The 19,841-nt window shown below is 43.6% G+C and overlaps 1 protein-coding gene across 2 annotated transcripts in view; it reads right to left on the bottom strand.

Annotated features, from left to right (window-relative positions):
* The window catches only part of TNKS (tankyrase), a 234,322-nt gene that overhangs the window by 9,406 nt on the left and 205,075 nt on the right, over window positions 1-19,841 (bottom strand). For both annotated transcript variants that reach the window (XM_073636936.1, XM_073636937.1), the window contains exons 21-24: window positions 19,005-19,125; window positions 14,909-15,006; window positions 5,187-5,261; window positions 4,071-4,176 (exon numbers count right to left, since the gene is read on the bottom strand). In XM_073636936.1, the coding sequence (XP_073493037.1) occupies window positions 4,071-4,176; window positions 5,187-5,261; window positions 14,909-15,006; window positions 19,005-19,125 (400 nt within the window). The remainder of the gene's footprint in view (window positions 1-4,070; window positions 4,177-5,186; window positions 5,262-14,908; window positions 15,007-19,004; window positions 19,126-19,841) is intronic.

Raw genomic sequence — 19,841 nt, 5'->3', positions numbered from 1 at the left:
TTTTTTGTCCCTATGAACTGAAATTTAAGACGGTCAGCAAACTTCAAACAGATAACGTCAGTGTAGGACTTTATTTTTGCTGAACTAAGCTATATAGATTCTTATTAAATCTGCGATTTAATTAGATATTAGGGGTGGCCTGGACGCCATGTGAAGCGAATGTGTAGTGCTGAGCTCCCGCTCTGAATCTTCTATTTACCCTGAGGTATCGTCTCATATTCCGACCTCTGAGACCCCTGAATTGCTCCTCTACCTACTTGATACTCCCACCACTCACCTGTATTGCGTATGACAAGCATGACCTGCAGTAAGAAGAGTGACAAAGGATCCAAACGATCGGAAGTGAAGTATTTCAGATATGGCATGCCTGCTGAACACTCCAACCAGCAGCAGAGCGGCTGAAGCTGCTGCAGAGCTGGAAAGGTTTGCCTGCACTGTTACTGCTCTGCCTACAAGAGGAAAGTGAAAATGTTCCAGATCTTGAGGATAATATTGAAATAAATTGGATGATTTATCCATTTATCCTCAAGATCTGGAACTTTTCCTCTTGTTATGGACTACGCATGATCACACCAGGTTCCGTTGAGCGAGGTTTACATCCTATACACATTGTAGGTGAGACGGCTACATTCTCTTTTTTTATTAAAGCAGCCCTCCAGCATTATTTTTTATTTTACCATTGGAGTGATTTTAGTAATGTAAGTTCCTTGCCCTTCGTAATAAATTTACCAGCTGCAGTCTTCCCTCTGTTATCGGCATCACTCCGGACATCTTTCACAGTTTGTGACCTGTTGGGTCGCTCCAGTGTTTGCTGGGTGAGCTGGAAGTCACTACTCAATGTAAGTCTATGCGAGCCAGAATGAGGCCAGAACAAGGCTCTCATAGACTTACATTGAGAGCCCATGACCGTTGGCTCTGACAAGATGGCAGATCGGGACCCGAGTGGTGCTGGGAGGAGCAGAAGACAGCCGCTGGTACTGGCAAGTATAACAGTAGGGGGTCAGGAAACTTACATTAGTGACACCATAATAAAAAACAAAAAAAAACTGGAGTGGTGCTTTAATGAAGATACTCGCGTTCTCTTCCCTCCTGAGATGGTTGTTGCAGCGGTGACAGATACCGGGAATCTCTAGGAAAAGATGGCGTTTGCCTATGAGAAAACAACAACGGGCTTCTCCTACCTCCCCATCAGAGGAGCAGATACAAGAGCCCCACTCTATGGGATGATTTCACTGTGGTGACTGCATATAATTCTACCCTAGTTACATTTTGTGAGCAGATGGGTGTGCTGAAATAAGATGTGCATCACATAAAACAAGAATTACATGAGGCTAATAAAAGAAAGGGGGAGCTGGAAGGCAGTGTTCTCTCTGTTGAGGATAAGGTCTCTGTAAATAAGTGGGAATTTAAGAAATCTGCACTTATAGTTTCATTGCTGACTAATAAGCAAGACGATTTAGAGAAAAAAAAACATGCAGAAATAATCTACACATAACCTTTTGGATACCAAAGATTATGGGGAAAGATACCCTCTCTCTCCCTTCTTTGTAATTTAGCAGGCACATAGATTCCCTTACTTGCCCACCTCCACCTGGTGACCTTCCACAATCCATCCTGATTCAAGGGAACAGTCACTCAATTCATGCCGCCCAAAGCACAGACAACATGAATTAGTCTGGCTGCATGACTGCAGCCAGGTATGTTTTTCTCTGAATCATTCCTCCAGTTTGAAGAGCCAACGTCATCCCCCGACTGTCTTTTACCTGCACGCTCCAGGTGATTGACAGGTCTCTCCCTACATACACACTTGGCAGACACCTGTGAATCAAATAAAGCGGCATGGGGAGAATATCAAAGGAATAAAAGAGCACAACGGCAACTCCAGCCGCCTCTTTAAATTATGTTCTCTGAAATGGGGACGGTTTCAGAGAAAAACAAACCAGGCGCTGATTCCTGTTGCCGGTGGTTTGGGCAGCATGAATTGAGTGACAGGTTCCATTTTTACATTATCCTCAGAAAGGCCAGGTATCTCAAGGAAATTTCCAAACATGAGTGGAAGGTTTTCATTTATCTAGACTTCTGTGCAGAAGTACAGAAAAACTGGTCACAATTCACGGATATCAAGAGATGTCTAAGAAACATAGAGATCTCCTATTTTATGATGCATCCCGACAGGCTATGCATTATTCTCGATGGCTTCAACCAAATGAAGCCTGTAAAACAGAAGTCTCTAACTGCCTCCTACTAGGACGAGGCGGGTGAACATCATTTGGACGTCATTGTAGCCTCCACAAGAAGAGCAGATACTTACCATTGTCTGTGTAGCACATTCACAACTAGTGGAATGCTGGGTTGACTTCTGCTCCAGGTGAGCTTAGGATGTCACCACGCCTGATCCCCAACTTTTCAAGAACTGCAACCATTTTAAGTCTGTTTATTGCATACTTTTTTTTTCCCATTAACAAAAAGTCAGGCAGTGTCTCGGTGTGGTTATTGGGAAACATACCAGATTTCCAAGTATTTTTGCATTAGGTGTATTTGTAAAGGCATTTCCAGGAAATGGATATCCCTACCATTCACTCTTCGCCTAATGCTGATCTATGCGCATATCGATATAAAACAGGTTTCATTTAGAAAGAGATGTGTTCAATCCTTTAGGAACATTTGCTTTCCCTGCTTTATATATATAGGAGATGACGGCCAGATCTCATGCCAGCACAATACAGACTCGCTACCACCGTTCTTTTCTGAGAAGATTGTTCGCCGGCTCAGTATATCTGTAGACTGTTCTTATTGTATGAAAGGAATGCCTTGCTAGAAAATACATTTCAAATAAAACATAACTGCTGAGAATTTGTAGCCTGCATTAGACATGAGGAATTGTGGAAGTGTGTTTTTGGACTTGACGGGTCTTTGTCTCATTTTCCAGTTTTAAAATTTGTTAAACTAAATACCATATTTTCCGGATTATAAGATGCCACTCCTCCCCCCAAATTTGGGAGGAAAAAGGGTGTCTCCCCTATAAGGCGAAAGTACATTCTTTTACCTGGAGGGTGGCGTCAGTGGAGCGGGATCACAGATACAGGAGGTTGGCGGCAGGAGTAAGGCAATGCTGCGGGCCCCGTCCTCTCAAAAGAATTCGGCAGTGAGTGGAGGATCCCTCTCCCGTACATAGCACTGTGGTGGGCTTTGGGAAAATGGCCGCCGGAGCATGCACAGATTGAGATCTGGACCGACGAGATCTCGGGACACTAGATCTCGTCTCTCCAGATGTCGATCTGCGCATGCTCCGGTGCACATTTTCCCTAAGCCCAGTGCTATGTACGGGAGAGGTACCTACTACACTCACCGCCGACTTCTTCTGAGGACGGAGCCCACAGCATCGCCCCACTCCCGCCACCACAGCCCAAGTCATCCTGAATCAACGAACCTTCTGAGAGGGCGGGGCCCGCAGCATCGCCTGATTCTGAAGCAGCCGCCGCCAACCTCCTGTATCTGTGACTCCTGCTCCACCACCGCCACCTCCTCTCAGGTAAAAATGATAAGGCGCATGATTTTATTTAAAAAAACTAATTTCTATTTTTCAACCCAAAATTTGGGTTGCGTCTTATAATTCCCAAAATACGGTACTTATTGTGTGTCATTTCATGAGATCTGCTGGCTGTCAGTGAATGAAAACATTTACATTCGGAAATGGGAAACTCATCCTAAGCTTTGTTGAGTAGGGCTAGGACAATAGTTCTTGCTGTACTAAACACAGCAGAAGCACATTTCTTTTAAAAAGAAGTTAAAATTATACTCTGAGCATAAGTAAGAGCTGGATGAGCAGGACTAGGCCAGGACCAGATTCAACCTTTTGAGTCTTGTGCAAGCATATTTATCCATATATCAGGTCAGCAGGTCTAGAGTTTGGAAGAGACATCACTACTTTGCTAAGGATTCAGATAACTCAATTATAAAGTAATAAATTCAATAAAATCAATTCTGAACAAATATCTATAAAAAAAAAAAAAAAAAAAAAAAAAAAGACCCTCGATAACATGACCAACCCTAAAGAAGAAGCATCATACCATGGAACAGCATGCGTTCATTGTGGTGGTTATGGTTTTCTTCTGACACTTCCTTTTGGCGGTGACAGAATCTCTCTCGGAGTTTTTTATTTACAACCTTTTGTATCTGTAGAGAAATAAACAAAAAAGCCAAAATAAAAATAAGTACTAAAACAAATTTTCATTGGAAGCGTCTGCCTCCCATTTTCAGGGGCTGGAAAGACCAGTTAAAAGATATGAATTAAATATTCATATTTTTTTTTACAGTTCAAATTCCTTCTCTTTTCCCTACCAATAGTATCTTTTACTTCACGGTTAGTGCTAGGCCATGATGCCATTTTATCAATAGGGACATAACTACCAATAGTTGGCAGTCACATGACATTTTGTCAGTATGGATAAAAAGTTGCCCTTGGTCTGCCATCTTTGTACTTCTATTAATAGGAAATGGAAAAAAGGACAATACACTGTAGTATTGCAGTGTATTGTACTGGAAACCAATTGATCGCAGATTCAAGTTCCCTATATGTATTAAAAAACATTTTTTTTTGAATGCTGTAGGGTAGAATATGAAGATTATAGATTTATTGTGATCATTTCTCTGCAGCATGTGTATTATACACAAAGCTTTATAGCCCGCACATTATGTACACATCGCACAGCTACAGCACATACAGCTCCAGAGACGCACGCACGATCACAATTTGAAGTTTCTTCCAGACATATGACTGATCAATTTGACCTGAAAGGTCCTTCAGCTAGTCAGGTAAAAGGTCCTTAAAAGGTGTGTTCTTAAGATTGAAAGTTATCTCCATGTATAGGGGATAAGTTTAAGACTTTAGGACACCCCTTTAAAACTAGTGAGGACTAGTAGCATCTGTGCAATTGTATGGTTGTGCAGGTCCTGGTATCTTTCACTACTGCCCTGCACTGAGCAGCCAGTGTCGGGCCAGATGAAAGAGCTGTTCTCTCAGTGATTAGGAAGGACACTGTGTCCGTGTTCTTCTCAATCATGGGTAGAGTTCTCCTGAGTTTAAGACGCACACTGTTTAGCAAATTTTTTCTTGATAAATGTGTGCCTTATAAAAGTCTGCCTTATAGTCCAAAAAAGATCTAGAATAACATGTGATAACTTACCCTGATCACATTGTATCGGTTGAAAACCCCACCAGCATTGCCCCCATCTCTGTGCTCACGGATAGAGTTTTGCATCTGTGGAAGAAGAAAATGGATTTAGTGCTATACAATGACATCAGGAAGCCTAGGACACAAGCACATTAGGGATATTCATGCACACCAGATCTGCTGCAGAAACGTCATCTGAATTGGTCTTTTAGAAATCCATGCGTGTGCTGCAGACAGAACCTCATTTACATTTGAAAAATGTAATTACTGCAATAAATCTTGTGAGAACATACCCTGAAAGTTTATATTGGTAGGTACCCTAGTGCAGTTTACAATGATGGAAAGGTTATCCGGATAAAAAAAAAGTACCTACACGTGACGGAGAACACTTGAATATGATCACAGAAGGGGCTTCTAATTAAAAGAGGGATGCAATGTGTGTTGTGTAATAAAAAGCTCGGCAATTTTCTAATATTTTTAGATCAATGATTTGTGGCTTACAAAATCTCTTCTTGCAGTTATTGAACCTTCCTAAGGAATCTTGCTGTTCCACAAATATTTGCATCTTGCAATGAGACATGCAGCTCTGAAGTAATCAATGCAATGAAGGTTCCTATTCAATCACAGTAAGCAGAGAACTTCCCAATTTTTAGAGCAGATACACAAAAAAACCCTCTAAAAACTAAAATAAAGATTTCATTACTAGTGTTGAGCGAACATGCTCGACACTGCTCGGTACTCACCCGAGCATCACGCTACTCGGGATGTTCGGCGAGCACCGAGCATTTCCGGGTTACTAGGGCGGGAGCTCGGGTCTCCGCCCTGCATGTTTGGCGCTCTTTACAGAGCCAATGAACATGCAGGGATTGCCAGCCAGTCACTGTAATGCCGCAGCCATGTTGTTTGTGGGCATTACAGTGATTGACTGGCCGCACAGCGTCACCTCGAGTATTTAAAACCGGGCGCCGCCATCTTGGACACAGTCGCTCCGGATCAGACAGTGTAGGGACAGCGCTGCTGATTTAGGGAGAGATATATCCTGCAAAATAGTTAGTGTAGGGTCTGTAAAGGCTGCCAGATCAAACAAACAGTCCTTCTCAGGACTAATATCCATCCCAGGTATATCAGGCAGGCTGTATAGGAGACACAGTGGTTATACCAGCCAACGCTGCATTACAGTCCTGTGTGCTGCTCCTGTTGCTGAAATTGCTGGACTTAGCTCCAGGTCCCGGGGGCCAGGAAAAATCCTTTTTTTTTATCTAAATCCTCTTTTTTTTTTCCTCCTTCACAATGTACAAATACCCATCTTATTAACCGCTTGTGAGTTGTGGACAGCTGTGAAAGAGCAGGCAGATCTGTGGCTGAGACCGCTGAACCTACATCCCGGCATGGTCGTGTGTGACAATGGCCGTAACCTGGTGGCGGCTCTGAGGCGAGCTGAGATCACACACGTACCATGCCTGGCTCATGTGCTTAACCTCGTGGTTCAGCGGTTTCTTAAATCGTACCCCGAGTTGCCAGATCTGCTCGTGAAAGTACGCAGCCTGTCAGCTCATTTTCGCAAGTCGGCTACAGCTTCCGCCGCCCTTGCCGCCCTTGCTGTGTTGCAGCAGCATTTGCAGCTTCCGGCACACCGACTGGTGTGTGATGTCCCCACACGTTGGAACTCTACCCTCCACATGTTGAAAAGGATTTGTGAGCAGAAGAGAGCAGTTGTGGAGTACCAGCTGCAACAAGGCCGTCGATATTCAGATCAGACTCCACACAAGACCTCAGGAGTGGACCTGGATGTCTGACATATGTACCATCCTGACAAACTTTGAGGAGGCCACCAAGATGGTGAGTGGCGATGACGCCATCATTAGTGTCAGCATCCCACTTGTCTGTCTTTTGCAACGCTCTCTGCAGAGAATTAAAGAGGAGGCATTGCAGCCAGAGTATGATGAGATGGATCAAGAAGCCGTAGCGGGCGATTACACACAGCCCAGCCTCATCTCATCACAACGTGCATTGGGGGACAATGAGGGAGAGGAGGAGGAGGAGGAGGAGGAGGAAGAACAGGAGCTGCTATCATGCGTTGTAGATGGTAGTACCTGTACAAGTGTCATACCGTCGGTTCAGCGTGGGTGGCCTGAGGACAGGGGGGAGGAGGAAGAGGAGGAGGAGGAGGAGGAGGAGGAGGAGAGCATGGTCAGTCGTCATCTTGGTGAGGACACGGAAATCTTGCCCGTTACCAGTCTGGCACGCATGGCTGACTTTATGTTACGCTGCCTTAACCGTGACCCTCGCGTTGTCAAAATGTTGGGTGAAAGTCATTACTGGTTGGTGACACTTGTAGACCCCCGCTACAAGGAGAACTTTCACTCTCTTATTCCTGAGGTGGAGAGGTCTACAAAAATGGGGCAATACCAGAAGGCCCTTGCTGCAGAACTCTTAAAAAAATTCCCATCTGAACACGCTAGCGGCAGAGGTGACAGTTCGTTGCCCAACCAAGGTGTACAGGCGAGAGAGATGCAACTCCAATCCAGCAGAGGCAGGGGAACACTGTCAAAGTTCTGGGACAGTTTTCTGACACCCGCCCAGCTTACAGGCCCTGAGGCGCGGGGTACTCTCACAAGGAGTGGAAAGTTTCAAAAGATGGTGAGGGAGTACCTTGCCGATCGTACCAGCGTCCTCCGTGATTCCTCTGTGCCTTTTAATTATTGGATATCCAAGCTGGACACTTGGAATGAACTCGCTCTGTACGCTTTGGAGGTCCTGGCCTGCCCTGCCGCTAGCGTGTTATCGGAGCGTGTTTTTAGTGCCGCTGGGGGAATTATAACTGATAAGCGCACTCGCCTGTCAACTGACAATGCTGACAAGCTGACCCTTATCAAAATGAACAAGGGCTGGATTGGGCCAGACTTCTCATCACCACCAAATGACAGCAGAGTAACAAAGTCAAATCCACTGTGTTATTTCGGGAGGTGTATTCACATGCACCGCTTCACACCCACACATGGGTATACGCTTCCTCGTTTCGGCTGTTTAATCTTCTTCTCCTTATCCTCAGCCTCCACCACCACTATACCACCAGGGTTCCAGCATTGCAAGTTCCTCCGTCCTAATTTTTGGCAGCTTTTGCTGGGAAAGCATAAGCAAATACCATGGGACACCCACTCCCCAATAATGGGACTTATGTTTGTAATATGCTGTACTGCATGGCTCTTGTAAGGGGCATTGCAAGTTGCTCCGTCCTAATTTTTGGCAGCTTTTGCTGGGAAAGCATAAGCAAATACTATGGGAGACCCACTCCCCAATAATGGGACTTATGTTTGTAATATGCTGTACTGCATGTGACGTGCCCCCTGGGCCGTGTGTACACGTGTGTGGGATACCCAGTGCCGGGTCTCTGGGGTCTGTAGTCTCCGTGGCGGTGACCCGGTCCCATGCCTCAGGCTGGTCAAACCAGTGGCAATCTTTCTTAGGTTTTGAGGTTAATTGTCCGACTGCACCACCCGTGGTTTGCGGTCAGGGAGTACCAGCGCTGCGAGGCAGACCGCTGAGGCTGGTGTTGTGTGCGCAGCATAAAATGGGATAACTCCCCTCGGGAGGAGTATAGCCTCAGGGCAGCGAGTGTGGATGATGGGGGTGATGGTGCAAGAGCTCAGCAGGAATGACTCAGAGTCTTTGCAGTGCAGTTCAGGGTCTTTACTGATGATTATAAGGTAGACCCTGCCGGGAGTACTGGCTAGCATAAGAGGCCTGGTCAGTCTGTGAGCAAGCAGGAGTTCCCCTGGCCAAGTGGAGTTGTAGGCCTCCCCGTCTGTCAGCACTCTTCCTGGCTACCTTGCTGTAAGCGGGTAGAAGTAGCCTACGTCCCTGAGTGTACCGTGTAGTGCTCACCCGTATGGCTGGTGACTTGGGGCCTTCTGTTAGCCTCCGCTCCACGACGGCGGTGCTGGTCCCTTGCTTGTGACTGAGCCTCTGGGCTTCTATGGCCAGAGGACCTGAAATCCCCTGCCGGCTGGTTTCTGCTGCTGGATATATAAGTCCTCACAGCTTCGGACTCCTGTGTCCGGTTCCTATTGTCTTCTGCCAGGGCGAGCTCTGCTCAGCTTCCAGCCCCTGGTCTTTAGCTCCTAGCTCCTACAGAGCTCCTTGCTGTTACTTTCCCTTGCTCTCACTCTGACTCTGACTGTTCTCTGACTCACTCAACCCCACCCCAGATCCAGTTTATAAGGGCAGAATTCTCCCCTCCCAGGACTGGGGCAGGAGGATGTTGCATGTTTAAGGGATCCTGACCAGGAAACCTCCCACTTGCTCTCCGACGTAATCTCTATTACTGTGGTGACCAGACCCCTGGGGTGCCACACATGACTCTTGTAAGGGGCATTGCAGTACCTCATAATTTTTGGAAAGCATTCCATTCACTGCTTAGGCCAACAGTGCACAGGAGACCCAGTTGCTATAAATGGAAAAAAAGGTTTAGTTAACGCCCTCTGACCTCCATGTCATTTCCAAGGGGCATTGGAGCGCCTCGAAATTTTTGGTAGGCATTGCACTCACTGTATGCCCTATAACTGTGTAGCCGAACCGCTCCTTTTGTAACAGAAACATATCCTACAAGACATATCTGGTTGACTGGCCTGATATTGATGTGAATGGTCCCTGTTCCTCCTGCTCTTTCTCCTTTGCCACTACCTCATCCATCATTTATCACCTGAAGCTTTGTTTTAACGGGAGTCATAGAACTTGGATAGTAGCAGGAAAACATCCAGCAATCCTCGGAGGAGGTAGGATATGCGCCAAAACGCTGACCTCCTCAGGCCTAGCCGCTACTACATACATGCGCTTGCATTACAACAAAACAAAGCAGATGCTAACTTCTATCATCCTCATCATGCTCCTCACCTTGGCACTCTCAACTCCCCTGATGGAGAAGCCAGGGCCCACCGGAGGAGTCTGATAGTCCGGTGGGCTCGGCCAATGCTGCCCTAAAGCAGGCCAGGCTAAGAAAAGTGTGGGAAAGGTTACCGGTACAAATAGGGGTGGCTGGGGACCGAGTATGGACACCCGGCCACCCCCTGGAGGCTGGGGAGCAAGCGGGGACACATGCCTAAAAGGCCCAATTTAAAGTGCAAGCAAGCAAGCAGTATGGTATTGCAGCCTGGGGGTGGGTGGGTGGCAGGCTGCATACTTGCACTTGCATTGCAAGGAATGGGAGAGGTACAATTGAACACTGCCCTGGGACAAGGACTTGAATGGGGATAGTTGCAAGTCTGCAACGACAGGTGCAAGGTGGGAGGCATCTTTGCATGTACCATGAACAGGGGTTTGGCATGCACACACTACAGCGGAATAGGCTCTCCTTCCCACTAAATGCACTGGGGAGGGCACAGGTAATGTTTTGGTATACGCGCTTAATCTTATGTATAAGGCACACCAGGACAAATAGGGGCGGCTGGGGACTGAGTATGGATACCTCGCTGCCGAAGCAGCCATGAGGTAGTGGCCAGCTTCGGCCTCCTCTAAACTAAAAGGCCCCATTTCAAGTGCAAGCTAGCAGTATGAATTTAAGTCTGGGGGTGGGTGGGTGGCAGGCTGCACACTTACACTTGCATTAAAAGAAAACATAGCAGATGCTAACTTCGGTCATCATCATCATGCTCCTCACCTTGGCACTCTCAACTCCACCGATGGAGAAGTCAGGGCCCACCGGAGGAGTCTGGTTCTCTGGTGGGCTCGTCCAATGCTGCCTAAAGCAGGCCGGGCTAAGAAAAGTGTGTGGGGGGATGTTCCAAGGAGAAATGGGGGCGGCTGGGGACCGTTTATGGACACCCGACTGCCCCCAGGCGGCTGGGGACCGTGTGGACACTCGGCCGCGGGGCGGCTGGGGACTGAGTATGGATTCCAGGCTGCCAACACAGCCATGACGTGGTGGCCAGATTCCGCCTCCACATGCCTAAAAGGCCCAATTTCAAGTTCAAGCAAGCAAGCAAGCAGTATGGTATTGCAGCCTGGGGGTGGGTGGGTGGCAGGCTGCATACTTGCGCTTGTATTGCAAGGAATGGGGGAGGTACAATTGAACACTGCCCTGGGACTAGAACTTGCATGGGGATAGTTGCAAGTCTGCATCTTCTGATGCGGCAAGGATCACTTATGATGGGCACACCTTTAGACAGTGACCTGGGAGTCAGAGTTGCTTCCAGGGGTCTTCCCATGCTGTTCCCATGTCTTTTCAGCACTTTATGCATGTGTCACACAGCACATGGCCAGATAAGGTTGTAAAATGTTAAAATGACATTTCCCGGTGAATGCATTTGTCATAGTTGAAAGCAATACAAAAGTGCAAAAACGCATAAAAAATGCTACTTGTGAACATAGCCGAAGGTGTGGAGGAGCATTTTTGTTTTTGGTAATTTATTTTAACTTATACACAAGTCTTTTCCCTGGAAAGGATGTTCCTTAACATATTTCACAGGAAAAAAGTTTCACTTTCGTTTTATTGTGAGCCTGTAAAAGTGGCTTAATACCTCTGACCACGTTGTTGACAGCAGTGACCTGGGGGTCAGAAATGTTTCCTGGGGCGATCCCCATGCTGTCCCCATGTCATTTGAGCACTGTCACTATCGTTTTGGGCACTTGTTAGGCTTTTAAAAGACTGCCGGGGGTGCCACCGCAAAAATAGACATTTTAGTGCTCGCTCAACACTATTCATTACACAATGTTTAAAGAGAACCTGTCATGAGGATTTTATACTATATTTATTTTACCCCAAACTAAGACATATGTAAAGGTACTTTAATGCTGATTAAATCCTTATCTTTCTTGTAGAAATCCATAGTTGAATTTGTATGCTAATGAGTTGCAAGTGCTATGGGTTGGACACTGCACTCACAGCTCTGTATCCTCTCTCCCTACCCTGCCTGCTGTCTCTGTCTGACCAGCCACTGAAACATGAATGACCCATCAGTCAGAGACAGGAGGTAGGTAGTGGGTGGGGAATAGGGAGAGGGGAGAAGTAGAGCTGTAAGTGCCATCCTACTCATTAAAATACAATTTCAACTAGGGATTTCTCTAAAACAGATTACTACAAAGTAAGTAAGGATTTCATCACCATGAAAGGGAATGTGTCAGCACGTTTTTGACTATGTCATCTGAGAGCAGCATGATGTAGGGGCAGAAACCCTGATTCCAGTTATGTGTCACCTATTAGGCTGTGATTTGCCATTTCAATTAAATAAGTGTTTTAGGAGCAGGAAATCAATCACTACAGGACTAAGTGTCTTGTTCCAGGCAGTCCAAACACACCCCCACCATTGGGTATACAGAAAGCTGCCAATCAGTGGTGTGGTGGGGTTATACAAGGCACAGCATTCTGATATTTGCTAGCTCTGCAGCAGAGAAAACAGACATTCTATCACAACTGCTGCACTCCGTAAACTAAGTGATACATCGCTGGAATCATGGTCTCTGCCCCTACATCATGTAGCTGACAGACTACATAGCAAAAAACCTGCTGACCTTCCCTTTAAAGCACCTTCACATGCATGCCTTTAGTTTGGGGTATAACATCCTGATAACAGGTTCGCTTTAATGACTATTTACTCAAACCTTAAAATACTTTCCAGGCTCCTCAGTGATAGCTAGCCAGTACTCGCCAAGTACACTCTGTACACTCTTCCCATCTCCAAGATCCTATCCCAAAATAATAATTTTAGCAAATACCTCAAATTAGAAATATAGTTCTTCAGATTCGCCATGTCGATTACCTCATGTGGGGCATTGCAGTAGTTTAGGTATCCATAGTCACAACCACCAGGAGCTGTCTGTCACTGTATGAATGGTCATAACCATGGATACCTAAGCTACTGCAATGACCTGCATATGGGGTAAGTGACATAGCGAATCTGAACAACTATACTCAATTTCTCATTGGTGGTACTTGCTAATATTATTATTACACCTACTACATATGTTTTTGTTCCTGAAGAAGTGGGTTACACCTCGAGACACGTGGAAAAATAAAAGAAACCTTTTTTACATTATCTCTGGCATTTCACGTCACTTCATTAGTTGGCAGGGCAGAATCAGACCACAAACTTCCATTTCTTTAAATCTCTCTGGTGAAATCTCCACTGGATCTGGAGCAGCCGCACAAGCTGGCAACAGGTCAGCATGTTTTATTACTATCCTTGACAATTATTACTGGATAAGACCCTATTTTTTTGCAATATTTTTTCTCCTCAGCCTTTTATAACTTACCTACTACGTATTGGGATAGGATCTTGAAGCTGTGAATATCCCTTTAAGTAATGCACTCGCTCTATGAAATGTCTAGTAGTTAGTCTGACCATATACATAGGGCTTTTATGTACTAAGTGGGTCTTTTACTCATATATGCTCCTCACAGTATAAGTAATGGCAATGTATGGAAATGGGATCAATTTCATGGCCTTCAGTACTTACAAGTATCATTATGAGACAATTCATGCTGGCGCACTGCATGGTGCCTCTAAGGATATTACACAGTAAAGCTAGGAATAGGCTTGCTCTATTTTGGGATCATTCTCCAGAGCACCAGCTTTATCGATCCAGGAGAAATGAGGACACATTGTTGATCAGCATTCACAGATGACCGTGGAAATAGATAACCGTAATTCTAATTGTATACAACAAATAACAGCTCCATTCCCAGCACTAGTCGCATCACACTCATCAGTTTCACAAGTTTAATTTATTACACGACATGCTATCTAAAAGCCTAAAATAGCAAACAACTCCCTTCATGTGCCAAGAGCTCCTAAAATAACTATTAACTTTACAAGATGCTTTAAGTTCTGTTCACATCTGTGCCAAAGTCTTCATTGCATATTGTCAATTTTAACCAGAATAAAATAAAAATAATGTGACAGTAAAATGCTGGTCACTATAACAATAAAACAACAGTCCCAATAGAGTCCATTGGGCGCTGCTTGTGTTTGCCATCCAAGGCTCTGCCATTGCTGTTATCTTTGTTATTCTATTTCTATAAATTGACAGAAATACAGCCATACCTTGTGTGAATGTGAACAGAGCCTTAAAGTGTACTAAAGTTTCATCTATTTTAATTTAACTCCTTTCCGACATATGATGTACAGGTATGTCATACATCGGGTCCCCAGGTATGGAGCGGTGTCAATAGATGAGCTCACTTCATACCCAGCAGATGCCATCTGTAATACAGAGCTCACATCTTCCTGTAACAGCAGCAGAAGGAGAGCGCTCTAATCATTACGGTTTAACCATTTTAATGCCGCTGTCAATCACTTACAGCAGCATTTACAGTGTGCAATGGCCTGCATTGGCCCTGGCAAAGCAATCACGGGAGTCTGGTTGGTTATCATAGCACACCTGGAGCCTGCTGAAGGCCCCACATGGCTGCCATCTTTGCCCTCCTCTAAAGCCCAGCCTGTGGGTGGGATTCACAGGAGAATGTCATTTTGTCCATCTACTGCAACACAATTGCAGCATAAAGAAGAAGCGATCAGATGATCGCAGGTTCAAGTCCCCAAGGAAACTAAAAAATGTAAAATATAATTCTTTCTTAATTAAAGCGAGATATTCCCACTTAAGGATTATTACAAATAAGCCACAATTTTTACACCAAGTTTGAACAGGGTTTGGTTATCTTCACAAAAATATATGTGCTACACAGCATACAATATTTAAGTGCATTTATAGGGAGCAAGATTCAGTTCAAGAGCAATTACCTCTTCCTCGACTGATTGATATTCTTTATCATCTGAAGCGAGGTCCAAAAGAACAGTGCCTTGGCTAACACAGTGAAAAGTCAGATAAGGATTGGTTCCTAAAATGAAAAAGAATCAAAGGGTAACAAAATCATAAAAGAAGTTTAAGGGCCCCTGGGCTGTTGTGATAGTAGAAAAAAGGCGCATTGATGAGAAATTTCTGCACAGACCAAGAGAAGAACATGAAGCACAGCCAAGCAATTATTGTGACTGTACCTGGATGCCTCAAAGCTACCCAGTCCTTGAAAAGAAAAGTCTAGAAGATTAATTGCACAAAGTGTTCTGTGGTAAGAAATAATGGAAGATCAAATCCTCAGTGGTGCTCAGGAGATGTCTCATTCCAAAAGAGTCTTGCAAGGCCAAACAGTAGTTCAGTCTTATTTAAGATTATTGATGTATCTTACTGTGCTGGAAAGTACTTTCTACCACTTTAACCTCAAGTGATCATTGGTTTTCTTAGTCGTCCCTGATTTAGTTTTTATTATTTAACATTAGAAATGGCTCAGTCCGGTTTCTGCCAATACACTATAAATCCAGGTTTTCTTTTATTCTATCCATACATTTCTTAGCTTACTATTTAATAAACGTTAAGATGTAGCTGTATTTACAGATTTAAAGGGGTTGGATAGGTGATAACTTATTTATTCCTGGGGGTCCGATCAATGGGACCCTCACCAATCAGCAAAACAGGGAATTTGTATCCCCGGTTACAAAATGGAGTAGCAGGTCGAATGCCTAACAGCTGCTCCATTAATTCTCTGTGGTTCTGCCGGAAAAATCTGAGCACAACCACATAGAGAATGAATGTAGCAGATGTCGTGCAGACTACCGCTTCATTCTAATGGGAATAAAAGTTCCCCGATGCAGATCCCAGCGGTCGGACCCCAATAATCCTCTGGATGGATGATAACTGGTTTTCACCAGACAACCCCTTTAAGCATCTCTTACACACAAACACTTTTGAACGTTCACAGGTTTCATTGCCATTTTTTTTTTTAATCTATGAGGCCCAAGTTTGTGGTGCATGTATGGTATATACACAGTAAAAACCAACATCACATATGGCTCTGATATAACTGTATGCATATAGTGTGGATTGTTTACCAGCGTAAAAGTGTACTTTATACTGCAGGATTCCCTTGCATCAAAAAGTCATGTCCACCATGCATTTTAATAGTAATTATAAAGCACACTGATATATACCACCCAGATGTATACCAAAAGAAACAACCCATTCCTGACATGGCCAATTTACATTTTTTTCTCCCCTTTTTCCAATAGCTAGAACTTTTTGATTTTTCTATCTACACACAAGTATGAAGGCTTGTCTTTTGCAAGCTGTACTTTTTCTATGACACCATAACTACATTAATTTTACCTGATATTGTACTGGAAGACGGGAGAAAATTCCAACTGCGGTGTAATTGTGGGGAAAAAAAACACACCACCCTGACATGGTTTTCTGGAATTTGTTTTTACGGCGTACTTTTTGGTATCAGGAATTCTCCTTGCCAGTACAATTATGGCGATACCAAAATTGTCCACTTTTTTTATCATTATTTTAGTGGTAAAAACATAAATAAAATAAATCCGATGTTAATAAAAAAAATAATAAAAATACAATTTTATTGTGCCACCATTTTCAGTTAATGGGGCTGTATTCAGGCTTATTATTTGTGTGATGTTCTTATTGAAACAATTAGGAATAGATATGGCAGTTTAATTGCATCTTACAGCATTTTTTGCAGTGATGCGGCCACCAAAAAACCCCACAATTGCAATTTTTTATTTTTTTTCTGTTTACTGATCAGGTTGATTACAGTATTTTTATATTTTTGAAAGATCAGACTTTTATGGAAGCGGTGATGTCCAAATATTTGTATTTATTTAATATCTATCTTTAATAGGGGATAAGTAGGGCAAGTCAACCTTCTAGGGTTTTTTTTTTTTTTTTTAATTTTTATCGTATTTGTTCGTCCCCTTAAATTACTACAGTATTGCTGCATATAGTACAAATCATGGTCTCCTTTGAAGCCTGACCACAGGCTGGGTCTCAAGGCTGCTCCGTGATGGCAGGCACCAAGGTTTTCAACAGGTTAACTGTCAGGTGGAGCGGAGCAGCTGCTAGAGGCAGATCCAGGCAGTGTGTCACAGCCATTATCTGCCAGGTAAAGGGCTCCATACATCCGTTCCACAGCTGGGCTGCATATGCACGGGGGAGGTCAGGAAGGGGTTAACATATGGCGGGATAGACATGTACAGTTTACACACAGGGAGATTTTTAAAATTGCACTGTGGTATAATTAGTATTTTTGGTGTGGATTTCAGGGAGTAAATTAACAGTAAATTTTCTCCAATTAGCCACAACAATTAAACCACTGACCGGTTAATGGAGAGAAGTCTCTCATTACAATGAAACACATCATGATTTGGCTATATTAAGCAGAAAGTGGACAGTCTGTTCTTGCAGTTGATGTTTTAGAGCTAGAGATGAGAAAATATTTACGAGTGGAACTGAATTCTACAAAAATCAGCATTCGCCAAAACGCTCATTTTTTTTGTAATTTGTTTCTGCGATGATTTCCGCAAAAAAAATGGCTGCTTGCTGCCACTTTTCTGAGCTGCAAAAGGCCCTCAATTGAATAAAAAAAAAACAAAAAAACACTTCTCACCTTGCCAACCATGAATCTGGTCCTCGTTGCATCCTCTGATTGCTGTTGCGAGAGCTGAAACTCTTGGGAGGTGCTGCGCATGCAAGCATAAGGTCTTGTGCATGTCATGACGTCAGTCATGCCCTTTCGCGCTTGCGCAGAACCCTCCCGGGCCTCAGAGTGAGAGGCCCGGGGATTTCAATACTCATGGTGGTGATAAGATTCAGTGAGGAGCCAAAGAGGTGAGAGGTTAGGCGAGTACAAGGATTTTTTTTTCCATCTTTTACATCTTACATTTATTATGCTCTGGGGTCTTCAGAGATCCTAGAGCACATTAAAGGACATTACATTTGAGAAGAATATTTTTTCTGGGATCGAATTTCACGGGAAAATCCGTGTTAGTAGGTGAATTAGAATTTCGCCTGATCTTCTCATGTATAGTTGTAGCCATAAAAAATGAGCAAATATTGGGATTTACGTTGATTAGAGGACTGCATCAAAGCATCTCTAAAACTACAGATCTTGAGCGTTATTTGCTGTATGCAGTGGTTAGTACCAACTAAAAGTTACCCAAGGAGGCCAACTGATGAATTGTGGACAGGGTTATGGCCCATTGTTGCGTGAAGAGCGAATGCCAGCCCAATCTTGTCTGATCACATTGGCTATGAAAAAAAGCTGTCAGAACATGCAAAGTATCACTTTTATGCAACATAGGTAATGGAATTTTTCCTAATGACTGCAGCCTTTTAATAATAGGTATCCGGCCACAAATCAAAAAACATTCTTCAGGAATGGATTTATGAATATGATAAAGACTTGGATTTTTCCACCAAAGATGCTCGATTGAATTGAGACATGAGAAATTGGGAAATCATGTCCACTCCATGGAGGCCACCCCTAATAAATAATAAAATAGATCTGCTACTAACATTTTTGTGCCAGAAACAAAGGGACATCTTTGGAGCTTGACCTCAAAAGGTTAGAGCACTTGAAAGGTAGAAGGTGTCCTGCACAATGTTAATATTATGGCTGTATGAATGGTGTCCACTATTTCAATGTATATTTTTTTAAGTTGTATTAACTTATTACAAAATAATTTTCATTGCGGACTTTGATGAAGGAGTAAGTACGTCCCTATGCAATGGCAAACGCTGCTTTTGTAATTTATTATATTTCCTCCATGCCCCAGTAACGTGCGTCGTGAACCTCTGAGGATTCTGCAGCACTAAGGTTACCATCAAGAGTACTTGAACAAGGGAGACCCTATTAAAGACCATTTTTTTTTAATCTTCTATAAAAGCTCCCTAATCTGTCTTAAGGAATACCAACACTCCCTTCCACACAAGCTAAATAGATCTATAATAAGAGGAACACTTAATAATTTACATCCATTTCCACATGTTTACCTTGTTGGCCTCCCAGAAGTCTCTCAACCCCTTTGATCAACTTGTGACGATGACCATAAGCATTAATGCCAATCTCCTTCAGTTCTTCATGACCCATGTCTACGAGCACATCTAGTGTGATCTGAAAAAAAAAAATAAAAACCTATCACTGTCTGTGGTGACTATCGTTATCTCATCACAATATATTCTTTGCCGCTTGCATTTTTCAGCAGGGAAGAATAATGACAGCTTGATGGCTTTAGGTATGACAAACTGCTAAGAGCTTCAGAAATAGTAGTTGAGACTTGTGAGAAAGACTGTCATTAGAACTTTCTTAATACAATTGTGCGTGCATCAGGAAGGGGAGTTCAGTTGATATTAGAATTTAACTACTTTACAAACTAAATATTATTAGTGCAAAGGCTTCTTTCACTCTGCGTCTGCAGGATACACTTTTTAATATTGCTTTCAATACTAAAACTCTCTGAAATATGATTATAACTACGGCACTATTGAATGAATACAGTCTCACTAAAAGGGGTATTCCCATATAGGTGTAATAATAATATTAGCAAATACCTCCAATTAGAAATGTAGTATAGTTCTTCTGATTCGCTAGGTCTCTTTCCTCATGTGCAGGCATTGCAGGACCTTAGGTATCCATGTTTACTGTCACTATATCAGTGGTCATAACCATGGATACCTAAGGTTTTGCAATGCCCTGCACATGAGGAAAGAGACATAGAAATGTATTACAGTTTTTCTGATTCGCTAATTGAATTGGAGATATTTGCTAATATTATTATCATTACACCTAATACATATTGAGATAGGATATTGGATATGGGAATACACCTT

Source organism: Phyllobates terribilis, unplaced genomic scaffold, assembly GCF_046119375.1.
Source record: "Phyllobates terribilis strain yellow unplaced genomic scaffold, ASM4611937v1 Scaffold_1__5_contigs__length_1240528914, whole genome shotgun sequence".
Lineage (NCBI taxonomy): Eukaryota > Metazoa > Chordata > Amphibia > Anura > Dendrobatidae > Phyllobates > Phyllobates terribilis.
Note: the sequence above shows the minus strand (reverse complement) of the source record. Positions and strands in the feature narration are given on the sequence as shown.